The following is a 14,239-nucleotide window of genomic DNA, read 5'->3' as shown; positions in this document are numbered from 1 at the left end:
GGTGTGTGGCGGGGAGAGCGGGGCCGGGGGTGCTGCCCTTGCTCAGGTGCTGTGTTCAGGGCTGCCTTTCCCGCACGTTCACTGTGCAAGTGCTTTGGTAGTAAAGCCTTCTTCCTACTGTGCTTACATTAGCATATACTGGAACTGAGGAGCTGCTGTGTTGTTTCTTTTAATTTTTTAATACGTGCCCTGAGGCTCCTCTGATAGGAAGGCCAAAAGCGTCTCTGGATTTCAGGCAGGGGGTTGTGTCTTTTTTTCTCTTTTTTTTCTCTTTTTTTCTCACAGTACAGAATAACTTTTGCTTCTGCTCACAAGTTTGTGATAGTAGAAAGCCTCTTAGTGAGAGCAGCACAGATAAAAAGCAACTGCAAAAGCTGCTGTAATAAAGATACTGTGTTGTGAATTATGCTCCAGGAGTATATGTGGAGGTATTGTGCCAAAGAAACCAAAGGTGCACGTGCTTACGGATGCTAGGTCTGTAGTGTGAACTTGAGACAGTTTTGTTTTAAGAATAGGCAAAACTATTACTGGGAGAGACTCTTCACTACTGCTTAATGCTTCTAAACCATTCTTTGATGCTTACAATCCAGTACCTTTTACAGTCATTATTCAAACATCAGCTTGATAAATGTTGATAAAACTACAGAAGTAGTGTGTTTTTGTAGGCTGGGAGCGTCACTGTATGTCAGTTCTAGCCCAGTACTTCAACATGGTGTTCTTTTATTGAAGACTTAAACACTTAAAATTAGTCTGAATTCCAGATTTACGAAGGAAAGGTGTTTGCTAACTGAAAGTCTGAAGCTCTGCATTACTTGTCCTAGGCTGCACAGGTAGTGGTTTTTGGGATGGGGCTGCATTTCTTTTCCTGTCTTTCACTGCCAGTTTTTATTTCTATGTGTAATCCAATTTAACTGCCCAGTTCTTTGACTGTACTGTTCTTATCTTTGGCCACAAGTGACAGTGAGCCTCTCCAGTCATTTTGCTGTTTAATAGTGATACTGGTGTCTTTGCTTATGTGATTTCTAATACTCTTAGACTTGCAGAGTTAGTAGCACTGCTGTTACACTACCTCGCTGGGAGAGCCCATGGTTTGATGGCCTGGCTATAGCTTTCTTTGTGTTTGAGGTACTGGAGACTTTCCATTTAAAGGAATAATTAAAACAATTTTCTTCAAGACTGTCAAGCATTGCCATAACGTCGCTGCCTGGCTTTCCTTAGCACGGTGGTTGCTCTTGCTGTAGCAGCGGGACGCTGCTGTGTTTGGTGGCTGTGGCAGTGGAAGGCGGTCAGGGTAGAGTTTATCCTGAAAACAGACCAAAATGCAGAGTGCTAGGTGTCCATCTGCTCTCAGGGAACATCTTCAAACAGGAAGATGCTCTGAATCAAGACTAGTGCGTGGCTGAGGTTTTAAAACTGCATCTAAAATTAGAAAGTCTTAAAATAAGACACATTTAACAACTGAAAACTAACTTGGAGACATCTACAAGGAAATGGTCCCAGCAGCTCTGTGGTGGCATGAAACTCGTGTTTAGTTTCAACTTGGAATCTCCCGTCCCACCAGAACAGAGATCGTGTGATGAGTGCATTCACTGCAGTTAGTAAAGCAGTATCTGCATTTGAGAACTTGGTGACAGAGTGAGCTTACGTACATGTAACTTCTGAGACTTCCAGAAAAGCTTACTCAAAGAGCCATTTCAGTTGATTTATCAAAACAAGCGATGCCACCTTTCTTTTCCTGGCTTCCCTAGCTGTAGTATAAAAATAAGGGCATTTGCTGTTTGTAAAGGCTAACAGCAGCACTATGAAAACTTGTATTTCAGGTCCTAAGACAACTGTATGAAGTTAGTGTTAGGCAATCCACTCTCTTTGCTTCGTGAGTAATTCTGTTCGTGACACCAGGCTGTTACGAAGGTCAAACATCAACTGAAGAGCTCCGAGACCAAACCAGTAACAACACAGTTCAGTGCTGTGGTTAGCCCAGGTAACGTGAAGCTGTGTGCATCTGTCGTTGCACCTTTCCTCACAGATCAGTGGAACCTGTTTTTTTTCTTCAAGTACCGCAAGAGAATAAAGAGGGAATACAAATTTGATAGCTTTGCAGACAGAGAAAGGAAATGTTAGCACAAAGCCCTGTGCTGCAGGAAACTGAGAAACTTCAGCTATTGCGTCTGTGGCTCGGGTGCTGCCTTCAGCAGCCGCTGCTTCTGATCCCCAGCGCCGTCCTGGGGATACGGCTCCAGGGTTTAGTGTACGGTGCTGGTGTGAAATGGGGCTTTGATTCAGGCAGGTGAAAACTTTATCTTGGCAATTGAGGCTTTTAACCATTGTCATTTCCTAGATACTAATTGAGTTAGTTTTTATTTCTAGAAGATAAACAAGTAAATGATTACATTTTCCCTGACAGAACACTTCTTTGTATTTTCTCTCTTAGCTTTTAGCCTTTTACAGGTTGGTTAACCTTTAAAAAAGCAACTAAACAAAAACCTCTTAAGTTCTTGCTCTGAATTAACTGAATAGTTCACTGTAAGACCAGCAGAAAAATAGCTGAAGATGTGGATGTGATGATTCGGAACCTTTAACACAAGAGATCAGCGATCTGAGATGGTTTTTTGTCCCGAATGCTAACTGCTTTAAGCACTTTTACCTCTAAATGTCAATAATGCTTGTACCTCTGCAGTTGCACTGTTTTGCTTCTATATTGTGTATCTAAAACTGGGGAGGTGTTCTGTAACGAAAGCCTTAATGTTTGAATGTTACGCATACTTGTTTATCCTCTTCCCCTGCATGGCACTGCCTTAAATGTCAGGAGTTATTAATGTACCTAATTATAGATGTTCTGAAACTTTGACTCCTTGTAAAGGTATTCGAATAAATCTAACAATATTTGAGATTTCTAAAATATTAAGCTTCAGTTTCAGAAGCTTTCCTTAATTCCATGCTTGTTTTTGCATAACAGCTACATGTATGGTGTGTTTTGTTGCATAATTAAGTCTTGAAAGGCAAAAGTCAAGGTGTTGCTGTTGGTCAGTCTTCCTGGGAATAGATCGCTCTAGCGAATGAGGTCTTCATTCATTTTGGGTCAATATGCTGCAACTGCAGAACTCTAATCTTCTCTTTGTTGTTGCTGCCAGAAATTCCAGATGAAAATGGCAAAACCCAGCGAGCTGACAGTCTTATTATGAAGAAGATAAAGAAAAAAAAGAAAAAGAAACACCGGGAAGATATGAGGGGGAAACGCCTGAAGATGTACAACAAAGAGGTGCAGACGGTGTGCGCTGGACTCACTCGCATTGACAAAGCGGCTCTGTCTCAAGGACAGTGCGAGACCTTGGAAATGAGCAAGGAATCCTTCAGGTATCTGAAGGATGAGCAGCTCTGCAGACTGAACCTGGGCATGCAGGAGTATCGGATACCCCAGGGAGTACAAACGCCGTTTGTGACACACCAGGAGCACTCCGTTCGCAGCAGCTTCCTGAAAACTGGCACTAAATTTAGTAACTTCATTCATGAGGAGCATCAGTCCAACGGCGGTGCTCTGGTCCTTCATGCGTACATGGATGAACTCTCATTTTTGTCTCCAGTGGAGATGGAGAGATTTGCAGAGGAGTTTCTCGCGCTGTCGTTCAGTGAAAATGATAAAAACGCCGCTTACTATGCTTTAGCCATAGTACATGGAGCAGCTGCTTACTTACCAGACTTCCTGGATTACTTTGCTTTTAACTTTCCTAACACTCCAGTGAAAATGGAAATTTTGGGCAAGAAGGACATTGAAACGACAACAATTTCAAATTTTCACTCTCAGGTAAGAACTGTTTAAAGCCATAAGTTGCACAGCACCTAGATTTGATTAGTCCTGTTAATCCAGAGCAGGGATGGCCTAAAATGTGAGGTGCACATTACTTTCAAAGCAGGTGAAAAAAGATGATGGGACTACTGCTGTGGTGCTGTTTATTCCTGTTTCTGCTTGAAGCTCTTTGTGCCCACTGGTAGTGAAATTGCATTTCAGACTCTGATAGTGGTGACCTGTAGAATGATCTGCACTGATCTTCTAAACTGCTTTTATTTGTAATTGAAGATACTCAGTTAAAGTCACCTCTGCTCTAGGTTGAGACTTCTGTGTGAGCTTTTTTGCTGTACTGAACCATGCTGTGGTGGGGGATTTCAGGCATTAGGTGGTCTTGAGTCCTGGAGACTTGGCGACAAGAAATCAAACTTTGCTCTGTAAACGGCGAGTTAAATGGAAGTTAATGTGACCTTTGGCTTGTGCAGCGTTCAGCTGGTTTTGTGTACCTTTTCAGACAAATCGAATTTTAGTAGGAAGTGTCTCCAATTCAAAATAAGGACTTTAATCTGAAAGACTTCATAAAAATCTAGTGATAATTAACTTCCTTGCAAGATGAATTCCTTTGTTCTCAGGCAGTGAGGACAACGTAAACTGAGAGTTTATAGCAGGGCACGCCAATGTGTATTTGTAGTATAACTGTTTGCTTTCTGTGTATTATAGTACTTAAGCTTCAGTCTTCTCTGGATTTTTTTGCTTGTATTGGCTCTGGCTCATTTGTTCTAATGCTTTAGTGCTAAAGTGAAGCTTTACCTTGGAGCTGTTCACTAGGACCAAGAGCTTCCAGGACTCAAATCACTGAACAGTAATTTGGAAGCTTTCTTTGTGTAAGAGCATACTTCAATTTGAAAGTTATTAGCGGTGCAGCTAGAATGGACTCTTGTTTTCCTGTTGGTTGTGTCAGTACCACGGCTTCTAGGCCTGCGCAGTGAATTGGAACATATCTAGACCTGGAAAAAAATCTTGTGCTTTTTTCCAAGAAGGAACTGCTCAGCTGCCTGGTCAGTTCTGTGTGATCCAGGGCAGTTAAACTGCTGCAAACGAGGGGAGTTCTGTGGACAGGTCAGAAACGGGTTGGGGGAATTGGGTTTGGCATTAAACTGCCCTTGCTTCAGAGAGAGAGGTGGGAGAAGCAGCCACCATGTGATGATAGGAGATTTCCTACTGCAACATACTGTCAGAAAAGGTTACTCTGTTCCTGCTGTTGATTCATGAGCAGTATCAAGGCTTGGTTGTCTACCCTCTCAACTTCTCTTACTCGTGGTACTCTTATTCTGGAAGGGCGACTTCTTTTTTTAGCAGAAGCTATCAAAGTATAAAATGGAGAAATTGTGCATCTGTACTGGAAACTTAATTTGGTGTATCGCTTAAGCCACATAAATAATGCCTGATGGTCTGACTGAAATATCTGACAGGTTTTAGTCAAACATGTAACTGGCACATCACACTGTCCTCCTTTCCTTCTGTTGTAAATAGTAAGCCTTCTTGTGTTCTTGCTTTCTTCCTTATAGCAAAGTGTTTGCGTGGTTGGTTTTATAGCTGACTTGGTGTACTAAAACATTGTCAGTCAACCGATTCATGCCTTGCTTGAAACTGGAGAGAGACTTCTGAAACTTAATGTTGTTTGTCTCAAGCTTATGCCTTGTCTGTATGTCCTTTTGCCCTGCAGAGACATTCTGCTTGCTTAACCCTTCGTCAGCAGGGTCTGAGTTATCTCAGCAGCAGACAGATCCCAGATCTGTGCCTTCTGCAGGAAGCACTGACGCTGTCTGCTGCTGTTCTCACGCAAGTGTGTGAAACACTGGTAGCACGTCATTCAGCTGCTATAAAATGTCTCTGCGAACCCAAAAAGCTAATTTTAAATGTCTATAACTTCACCTTTAGTGTGATGCTGTATGGAGTGGAGGGTACCTGCGGTACGTGGCTGTTTGGCATTTTGAAAGGGCACAGGACACCCGCGTGGTCTGACTAACCCCACGGTCCTTTTACAACAGTAAAGATAGTGCATGGTCTGATCTGTAGATGGTGGCAGTGCTCAGATGATCCACTCGCGCTTTTAAAGAAGCATAAAGAACAAATGATAGCAATGAAGATGCTGTGGTTATACACTTTTCTGACAGCTGTGCAAACTGGAATGACCCAGGCTAAGTTCCTGAGCGAGAATTGAACTTGAAACAAAAATAAGAACCTTTGAGAAGTACTAGTGGATAAAACAAAGTGACTTATAGGTATTTCATAGAAAAGGGGTGCATGAAGGTGGCTGTGAAAGTGAGGAGATGGAGTTAACAGAGCTGTTAAGAGTGCATCTGGAGCACTTGGCAAATGAAAGGTCAAAGTAGTTTGCTAGAAGGTGCAGCAAGCACCAAGTTACTTGACCTTTGACAGCTGGGTTGTTTAGCATCCTGTGAGCATGATGCCTGTTCTTTTAGATGGCTGTGAACATCCTTGTTATTACTCACAGGGTCCTAGCATACCCTGTATTCTTGAGACCGCTGACCTAACCTAGTATTAGTATATACTAATATATATTAATATATACTAATACCTACTGGTGTTAGTATTTGTGCTGCTCTGGAAGAGTTAAGGATGTGATAGAAACTATGTAATTCACTTTAACTTGTGACAAAGGCCTGTGAAATACTAGTGATTCTCAACAGGTGGTTTCAATAGAACACATCTCATCTGAAAGCAGTCTGTCTCCACTTACTTTAATAGTACCAGGCAGTTAAACTTAACTGGCTTAAGGACCAGTGTTTCAGTCCTTAGTTCTCTCATAGGTGCACAGAACTAGACTAACGCTGCCATTTTCCAGTACTGCTCTGAATTGCATTCTGGCCAGCTGGTGAAATGGTTCCACTTCACTGACATTAGATGTGAACCCTTACCAGTAATGTCCTAATAGGATTTGGAGACTTTGCTTTCTCTTGGAGCAACAGCCTCTGAAGACAGTGCCTGGTTGACACAACCTGCATGGCCAAACCCAGAGGTTGGTGTGTGCTCACTCAGCTGCTGCTGAGTTAATTGAGAGCTTAAGTTTGCTGGTAAAAGACTGAGTCACAAGGAAACTTTGTGTGGAGGATTTCTCGAGTCAGTCTGGAAGTGCTGAATTGTTCCTGAATGAGTCAATTCTGACTTGCTATGACTCAAACTCCAGCAGCATTTCCCATCGGTAGCACACAGGAGTTCTTCCCTCTGGGGATTCCCTGTGAGCATCTGTCCTGAACAGTCTGTGCATGTTCCCAAGGGCATCTCTAATGAAGCAGATGCAGATGAGCCCAAGATTCATCTCAGTGGTGGCCTAGTGTATTACATGAATCACCGTTCATCTTGGTGGTGGTATTACCGTCTTCCTTTCTGGCTGCTCAGGTCAATCGAACGTACTGCTGTGGAACCTACAGAGCAGGACCCATGCGACAGATCAGCCTTGTTGGAGCAGTGGATGAAGAAGTTGGGGACTACTTCCCAGAATTTCTAGATATGTTGGAAGAATCTCCATTTCTCAGAGTAAGCAGTAACTTACGGTGTTTTTTCAGAGCGCTATAGATATTTAAACAATTACTAAGCTTCATGCATTTCCAAGTAATTGGAAACCATAAAGTATTTTCTCTACTGAAGTGCTTATTTGGGCTACTGAGGTATGTTCTTTCCTGCATCCAGACTAAAGGTACTGCATTAGGTAGCTACAGTTGTGTAAATAACTAAAAAATAAAATGTAGCTTATATATGTAGACTACATAATACTCTACTTCCCTAAAAAACAAGTTTGATAAAGTTAGCTTGGAATATATTTTACCTCTTGAACTTACTGTAGTTTATATGCAATGATTTTGACAACAGATTTGAACCAGTTTTACCAAAGGCATCATTTAATTTTTCTATCTCACCCAGTGTTTTGTGTTATGTGTGTTTTGTGGGTTGTTTTGGTTTTGTTTCTTTTAGATGACTTTGCCCTGGGGTACTCTTTCCAGTCTCAGACTTCAGTGCAGGTCACAAAGTGATGATGGTCCCATCATGTGGGTGAGACCAGGAGAGCAGATGATCCCAACAGCTGATATGCCAAAATCGCCGTTCAAACGGCGCCGGTAATGTTTTATTTTCCTTTCTGTGTTAAGGGTAAAACGTTGCAGTTGTGTCTGTGTCAGATTTGAGAACAAAACCTCGGTACTTTAGGTGTAACCAGTTCTTCAGAGGGCTCATTCACAGATTCAGGTTTTTAATGTTCAGTTCTGTTTCAAATTGACTTGGTGGATAAGACGAGTATGTTACTTGAGGTGTTTATTTCACCACTTTTCATAGTATGTCCTAGATCAGTGCTTGCTTAAAGTTGAAAACTCTTTTTAGTATCCTTCAGGTGACTTGTTTTGTTCACCTTCCTTCTGTGAAAAGAACTGATTTGGTGGTGGGGGCAGGTAAAGTGCTCTGAAACAGTGGAAATCCTTACGCTGTTCATGTAGTGTTTCAATGTTAGCACTAAAGCACTTGTCATACTGTCTGCCTTCTCAGAAAATACTGGTGTACGTGTGTACTTGCTGTCTTTCTTGGTGTGCTGTAGGACACATTTTAGTAGCAAGAAGTAGAAGCATATTTTAAGTGTAATTTCAAGCAGAATTTTTGCACGTACTCTGAAATAACTAAACCTCAGTATCAACTAAAACAGCTCTAATTTATTACCATTAAATTCCTGGAAGAATGCTTTCAGCACAAGTGAACAAAAAATGTTGTGGTGTTTGGATTTGTTTTATAAAGTTATAAAAGTCATACCTGAAAGTCATAAAGTCATAACCTGAATTGTTCTTTGCTGTATTTGGCTTTTATTGTCGAATAGACACCTAGCAGAAATCAGAGGGCTTTAATCAGAGCTGTAGACTTTGATTTGGAAGCCTGCAACACACACTAAGATTATTTAATACAAGTGTTTAGTTTTCAGTATTCTGAAACAGTTTTGAGTGTCATTTTATCACGTTGTAGATCCATGAACGAAATAAAGAATCTCCAGTACCTACCTCGGACCAGCGAGCCCCGTGAGGTCCTGTTTGAAGACAGGACGAGAGCTCACGCTGATCACGTGGGCCAGGGCTTTGACTGGCAGAGTACAGCTGCCGTGGGCGTGCTGAAGGCCGTGCAGTTTGGGGAATGGTGAGTGCCACTGGGCTGCAGCTGTTCCAGTAGGAGGGGGAATGCTTAACGTTTGCTCTCAAAAAAAGAAAATTCCTTGGAAAGCAAACGTAATGAAAGAAATGGTGTAAACCTTGTAATGAGGTAAATGCTGTCTAGAGCATTTATAGCACAAGCTGCGTATCTGGTGGTTTTTCTTCTCTTTTTGAGGCAGTAGAACATTTGTAAGGGCAGCCTGCAGAGAATGTTAGTGACATGCAAAATAAGCCTTATGATGCCATGCCTGGACCATCATCTGTGACTGTTCTTTTCCTGAATGGGTATATTAATGCCAACTTCTCTATAACTCAAATTCTTTACATATTATCATCTTTTTCTAGGAGTGACCAGCCTCGTATAACCAAAGATGTGGTTTGTTTTCATGCTGAAGATTTCACTGATGTTGTGCAGAGACTTCAGCTGGACCTGCATGAACCTCCAGTGTCACAGGTATTGAGTCTTCCCTAGTGACCGCTTGTTCTTAGCTCTTTGAATGTAGCTTCTGGCAGCTTTCAGGATCCTGTGCAGCCAGCCCTTTTGTACCCTCAGTGCACAGCTCTGGGGCAAATTCCCTTGTGGTGTGCAGGACAGAATAGTTCAGTTGGAGGGGACCACAGTGCTCATCTAGTCCAACTGCTTTTCCTTTCCACCAAGCTGGGATTTATACTACGAGCCATGATATGTGCTATAGAAACAATTATAAGTTGATTAAGTAGCCATGTATGCCTGCTTCTGCTTTTTCTAATATGCTGATGTTGTCTTAGGATGCGAAGGCATCTGAACTTGGTCCTGTCAGCCAAAACCATGCAGCCCCATGTTGAACCTGCTGTTTTAACCACAACTGTAGAATGCTCTTAACTGTTTGCCCTCTTTAAGATCTGCACATTAGATGATAAATTATATTTAGAGTCCAGTTTTCATTTTAAATCTGTTAAACATTCTGATTTAGACACAAAGTATGTTGAAAGTAAGCGGAGACTGAATTGTTTACTCTAAACAGACGACACCACTAACTTTGCCATCTTTCCTTCTCTCAGTGTGTTCAATGGGTGGATGAAGCCAAACTAAACCAAATGAGACGGGAAGGCATTCGCTATGCTAGAATTCAGTTGTGTGACAATGACATCTACTTCATCCCTAGAAATGTCATTCATCAGTTCAAAACAGTGTCAGCAGTCTGCAGCTTAGCCTGGCACATAAGACTTAAACAATACCACCCTGTGGGGGAGACTTCTCAAAATGCAGAAAGCAATTCAAGCTTGAACAGTAGCGTTCCTGGAAAGACAGAGGCAGAAGGCGAACCCCAATGTGCAAGTGTAAAAATAGAGTCTGAAGAACCAGGTATAGAAATGCAGCTTACGACAGGGGTGCTCTCCTCCTCTGTTTCTTCAATATCAGGACTTGTGCAACCAGATCAGGTGGCCCAGCCCCTTCCAGGTTTTAAAGTAGAGTCTGATCAGCAACACAAACCACAGGATCATGCAGGCTCTGCTGTGTGATATGTATATAGTCAAACATTTTTTAACAACTTTTTAAAATTTTGATGTGAAGTTATAGTTTTATAACTGGCTTATGTTTTATTGGAGAAATCTTGCCTATAATTCTATAAAGAGAGGTGACATTCCAAAATGTCAAGCATATCTTTTTTACACAGATTATGCAAAATTCAAGTTGTATTTTAACCCCTTAGTACAACCTGTAACAGTGGTCTACCACTTCTTTCTGTTTAAGTAAAGAGGTATTGAATATCTCCTCAAAGTCAGAATGGAATTCCTCCAGGAACATGAAATGATTGAACTGTATTGGTCAGTGTTATTTCCCTACTTTTACTTTTATCTCTGATCTTCACCAGAAAGTGATGCTTTTGTAGGCTTGTAAAGTGACTTTTCCCATCTCATTTTAATTGCTTAAAAAAAAAAGCACAGCACTTTTGATGATTTGTGAAATTTTTGGTATGTCTGTTCTTGACATGTTGGTTTATACGAGTTGGGTTTATATACAAGCTATTAGAATTTGATCTCTATTTCTTACAGCTCCTGCAAAAGTGATCTGTAAAATTACCTGAAGAAAGTGTCTGATCCTGTTGAAATGCAATGACTTACTGACCTAACACTTCACGTAGCACTGCTTATGTTGTTTGGTGTGAGGGTTTTGCTTCCAAAATACATCTTCCCTGAACACGATTAATATTAGTGTCAAAATTAGAGAACCTATTGGTAGTCTTGTGGAGGAAACTGCTATCTTTGAGCACTTTAAGGCTTTAAAATACTAACCAACTTGGCAGCTTGTTTTGACCAGGTCGTAATGTGTCCAATGGAACCACACTTCCCTTGTACTGATGCACTTAATATATAGCATTGAGTTGGTAACCGACTTACACAGCGAGGCTGTCCGTACTCTAGGAAGTTCTGTATTGCTGTTTCACAATAAAGTATTATGGCATTGGACTGCTGTTTCCATGTGTAGCTTCTGGGTGCCCAGGTACTGTGGAAAAATCAGTGGCACATGCTAAATACGTAGAGTGTCAGCTATCAACAGCTTTTAAACGATCTTTCAATATTTCTGGATGTTGACGTGTAATCTGTATTTGCCTTTCACTCACCCCATTTATTACTGCCCTTTCCAGTCATCAAAAGGACAAGCCCTGTCCCTTTCTGCCTCTCCCTCCCCACATTTAGAGTACAAGTTGGGTTTTGGTGCAACTTAAGCTGTCTCCAGATAACTTTATTTGTTCTAATCCTCACTGGGGTAGGAAAGATTTGAAACACTATGTTAGACTAGACAAAAGCAAAGATGCTGTGTTAGTTCTGGATGCATCTTAATATCAATTATTACTCTTCTCTTTATAAGGGTCTCTAAAATATGTTACTCTATTATAAATCTTACTTTGTGCAATATTGTTTGTGTAGGCTTTTATATACATATTAGCACCTCAGTGTAGAGGTCACTATTTTAAACTGATAGAAAAATAATCATCAGAAGATACTGCAGTGATTAGTTAGAACCTGTATTACTCCTTATGTGTATGTATGTATTGTCTTCGGTACAAAAATGAGGACTAGGAAATATTTCGATTTAAAACTAATTTGCAGATTGAAGTGGTAGTGACTTGTTTAGTAATCTGTGTAAATAAGGTGTTAGAATGGAAAGCTTTTATGATGAAAAGTAATGTGATTCATGCAGGGGTGTAATTTAATCTTAGCAGAAATTCTAGATGACCCAGACTGGTTCATAAATGAGCTGTCTGTTCTCTGGTGGGTTTTTTCCACTTTTTATGTTGAGAGGAATTTCATAGCTTTAAGGGTTGTGCAAAGTAAAATTCCTCACAGGCAATAGTGGTTTCGGTTCATCCTTCGCATTCAAAGACCGTATGACCCGAGGGTGTTCTTTCCTTTCTACGAAGTCTGCTTAGTCTTCCAAGTGCCCATTTCACTTCACATGTGCTATTCTTTGGTCGTGTCAGTAGAGGTGCATCGATCCGGTGGCCGTTCTGTGACAGCCAGCACTGCGTACAATCACTCAGGAATTGACAAACCTGCAGATACTACAGTTCTGCAAACGTGACTTTAAAGGCAGAATAAACAGATTAAGAGCCCCTGCACACCAGCCTGTCTGTTCTGTAACGCAAGCTGACACTGAATGAAGAGGGAATCAACTTGAAGTCCTCTGTAAGTTCTGATAGCCTGTTTTCAAATGGATGAAGGACAAAGACCAGAGTGGCTCGTGTAGCTTTCAAAGCTGTAGCTTTAGCGAAATCTGTGACTACCACCTAAAAATACCAGGAAAATGCTCTGACTTCTCTTTGGATGGGGGGACTTGACCAATGGTATCTGCTCTCTTAACGTTCAGTTCCATTGCTACCTTAGTGTCCAATGTCAGATTAAAATACAGAACCGTATCTTCAGATGACTTGAATGTTGCTGCTGCTGTTCTAGCATGCTTGGGAGATAAAGAAAGAAGGAAAGGAGCAAAGATCTTTCACCTAAATGTGTTATCAGCTTTGGTACGCTTTAACCAAAATGGCAAACTACTGTCAAACTCCACCTCAGTGCTGGACCTAAGCTGTGAGAGGGATTGCTGCTGGAGCTGATCACGATACTCTAGCTGTTGTTTCCAGATCGCTTCAATTGCACTGAAAACAGGGCAGAGTAAGAACGATGCCTTCATGTGCAAGATGCAAATGTGTTCCAGACCAAAACACATAGAACACTGATTTTTGTAAGTTACAGCTGTTTAGAAATAAAGCAATGAGTTCAAGACAATGTTGGCTGAGCAAACCGAGTCTCTGGGTAGGTCCAAGTAATATTTCTGAGTATCTGTCATGTTAAATAGCTGACTGTTTGAATTTCTCTAAGACTTCATAAAACAGCCTACAGAGTGAGATAATCAACCTTGGGCAAGTCTCACTGGTGGATCTGGTAGTTCTCAGTAGTCCCAGACAGATAAATCTGAGTGTGCTGGTCAGTCACTGTAAATCCTCAGCTCTCGGTCTATGAGGATCTGCTCTGGGATAGTTGTCAGTTGGTAACTCAAACACTCCTGCTTTATACTGGAGACAACTGGTAACTGAGTGCTCTGCCTGTGAGGAGTGATGAGCTTTGGTACGGGGCTCGGGCTTAGGCTGCTGTTGTAAATAAATGAAGTACTGTGGATTGAAAATGGCCCTTGGTCAGTGAGTGGTGTGCTCCAAGTGGACTAGCAAACACAATGTAAAGATGAAATGCCAGTTAGCCTTGGTCTGCTCGCTCCTCTAGAAGTGCTGCAAGTCATTTGTGCAGATACTTGGCACGTTCTCTTCCAGGAAGGTGGACACTCGGAGTGTTCTCAGGGGACTCACCCATGTCTTTACCGGTGTAGATCTTGCCATACAGAAAAGGGCTCTGCTGGGCTCTGTTTGCCTGTGTCTCACAGTTTAGTTCCCTGGGCAAGGCCGATGGTCAGAGCTTTTCCCACTGATGTGAGCTTAAGTCCTTAATCTGCCGTTTTCAGGTCTGAATCAACTGAGTAATAAACTCTGGAGCCGTGGTTTTGGAGAAGGGCCGAGTGTGGCAGCTCTGTACTTGGGGGGTGCGAGGGGGGAGGCCTGTTTGTGCTCCCAGGGGAGCCCTCTCCCCAAATCTCATCCCCATGGGTGGTGGCTGTGGGGCACTGCCCGCGTTATAGGAACACACAACACTTTGACTTCTTTGTACAAGATGTAAAGAGACTGATGTATCGCTGTTTGTGATTTGATTTTGATTGGCA

The 14,239-nt window shown here is 41.8% G+C and overlaps 1 protein-coding gene across 1 annotated transcript; it reads left to right on the top strand.

Moving 5' to 3' along the window:
- Positions 1-3,131: 3,131 nt before the first annotated feature.
- RSBN1 (round spermatid basic protein 1) lies at positions 3,132-10,917 on the top strand (the record flags this gene model as incomplete). Its single annotated transcript, XM_010183459.1, has 6 exons — positions 3,132-3,802; positions 7,208-7,345; positions 7,781-7,923; positions 8,810-8,977; positions 9,337-9,445; positions 10,033-10,917. Coding segments are annotated over 6 exons (1,691 nt in total), but the record flags the coding sequence as incomplete, so codon positions are not given.
- Between the last annotated feature and the right edge of the window lie 3,322 nt (positions 10,918-14,239).

The sequence above is a fragment of the Mesitornis unicolor genome, unplaced genomic scaffold, assembly GCF_000695765.1.
Source record: "Mesitornis unicolor isolate BGI_N332 unplaced genomic scaffold, ASM69576v1 scaffold42574, whole genome shotgun sequence".
NCBI lineage: Eukaryota > Metazoa > Chordata > Aves > Mesitornithiformes > Mesitornithidae > Mesitornis > Mesitornis unicolor.
This window is presented reverse-complemented; position numbering and strand designations above follow the sequence as displayed.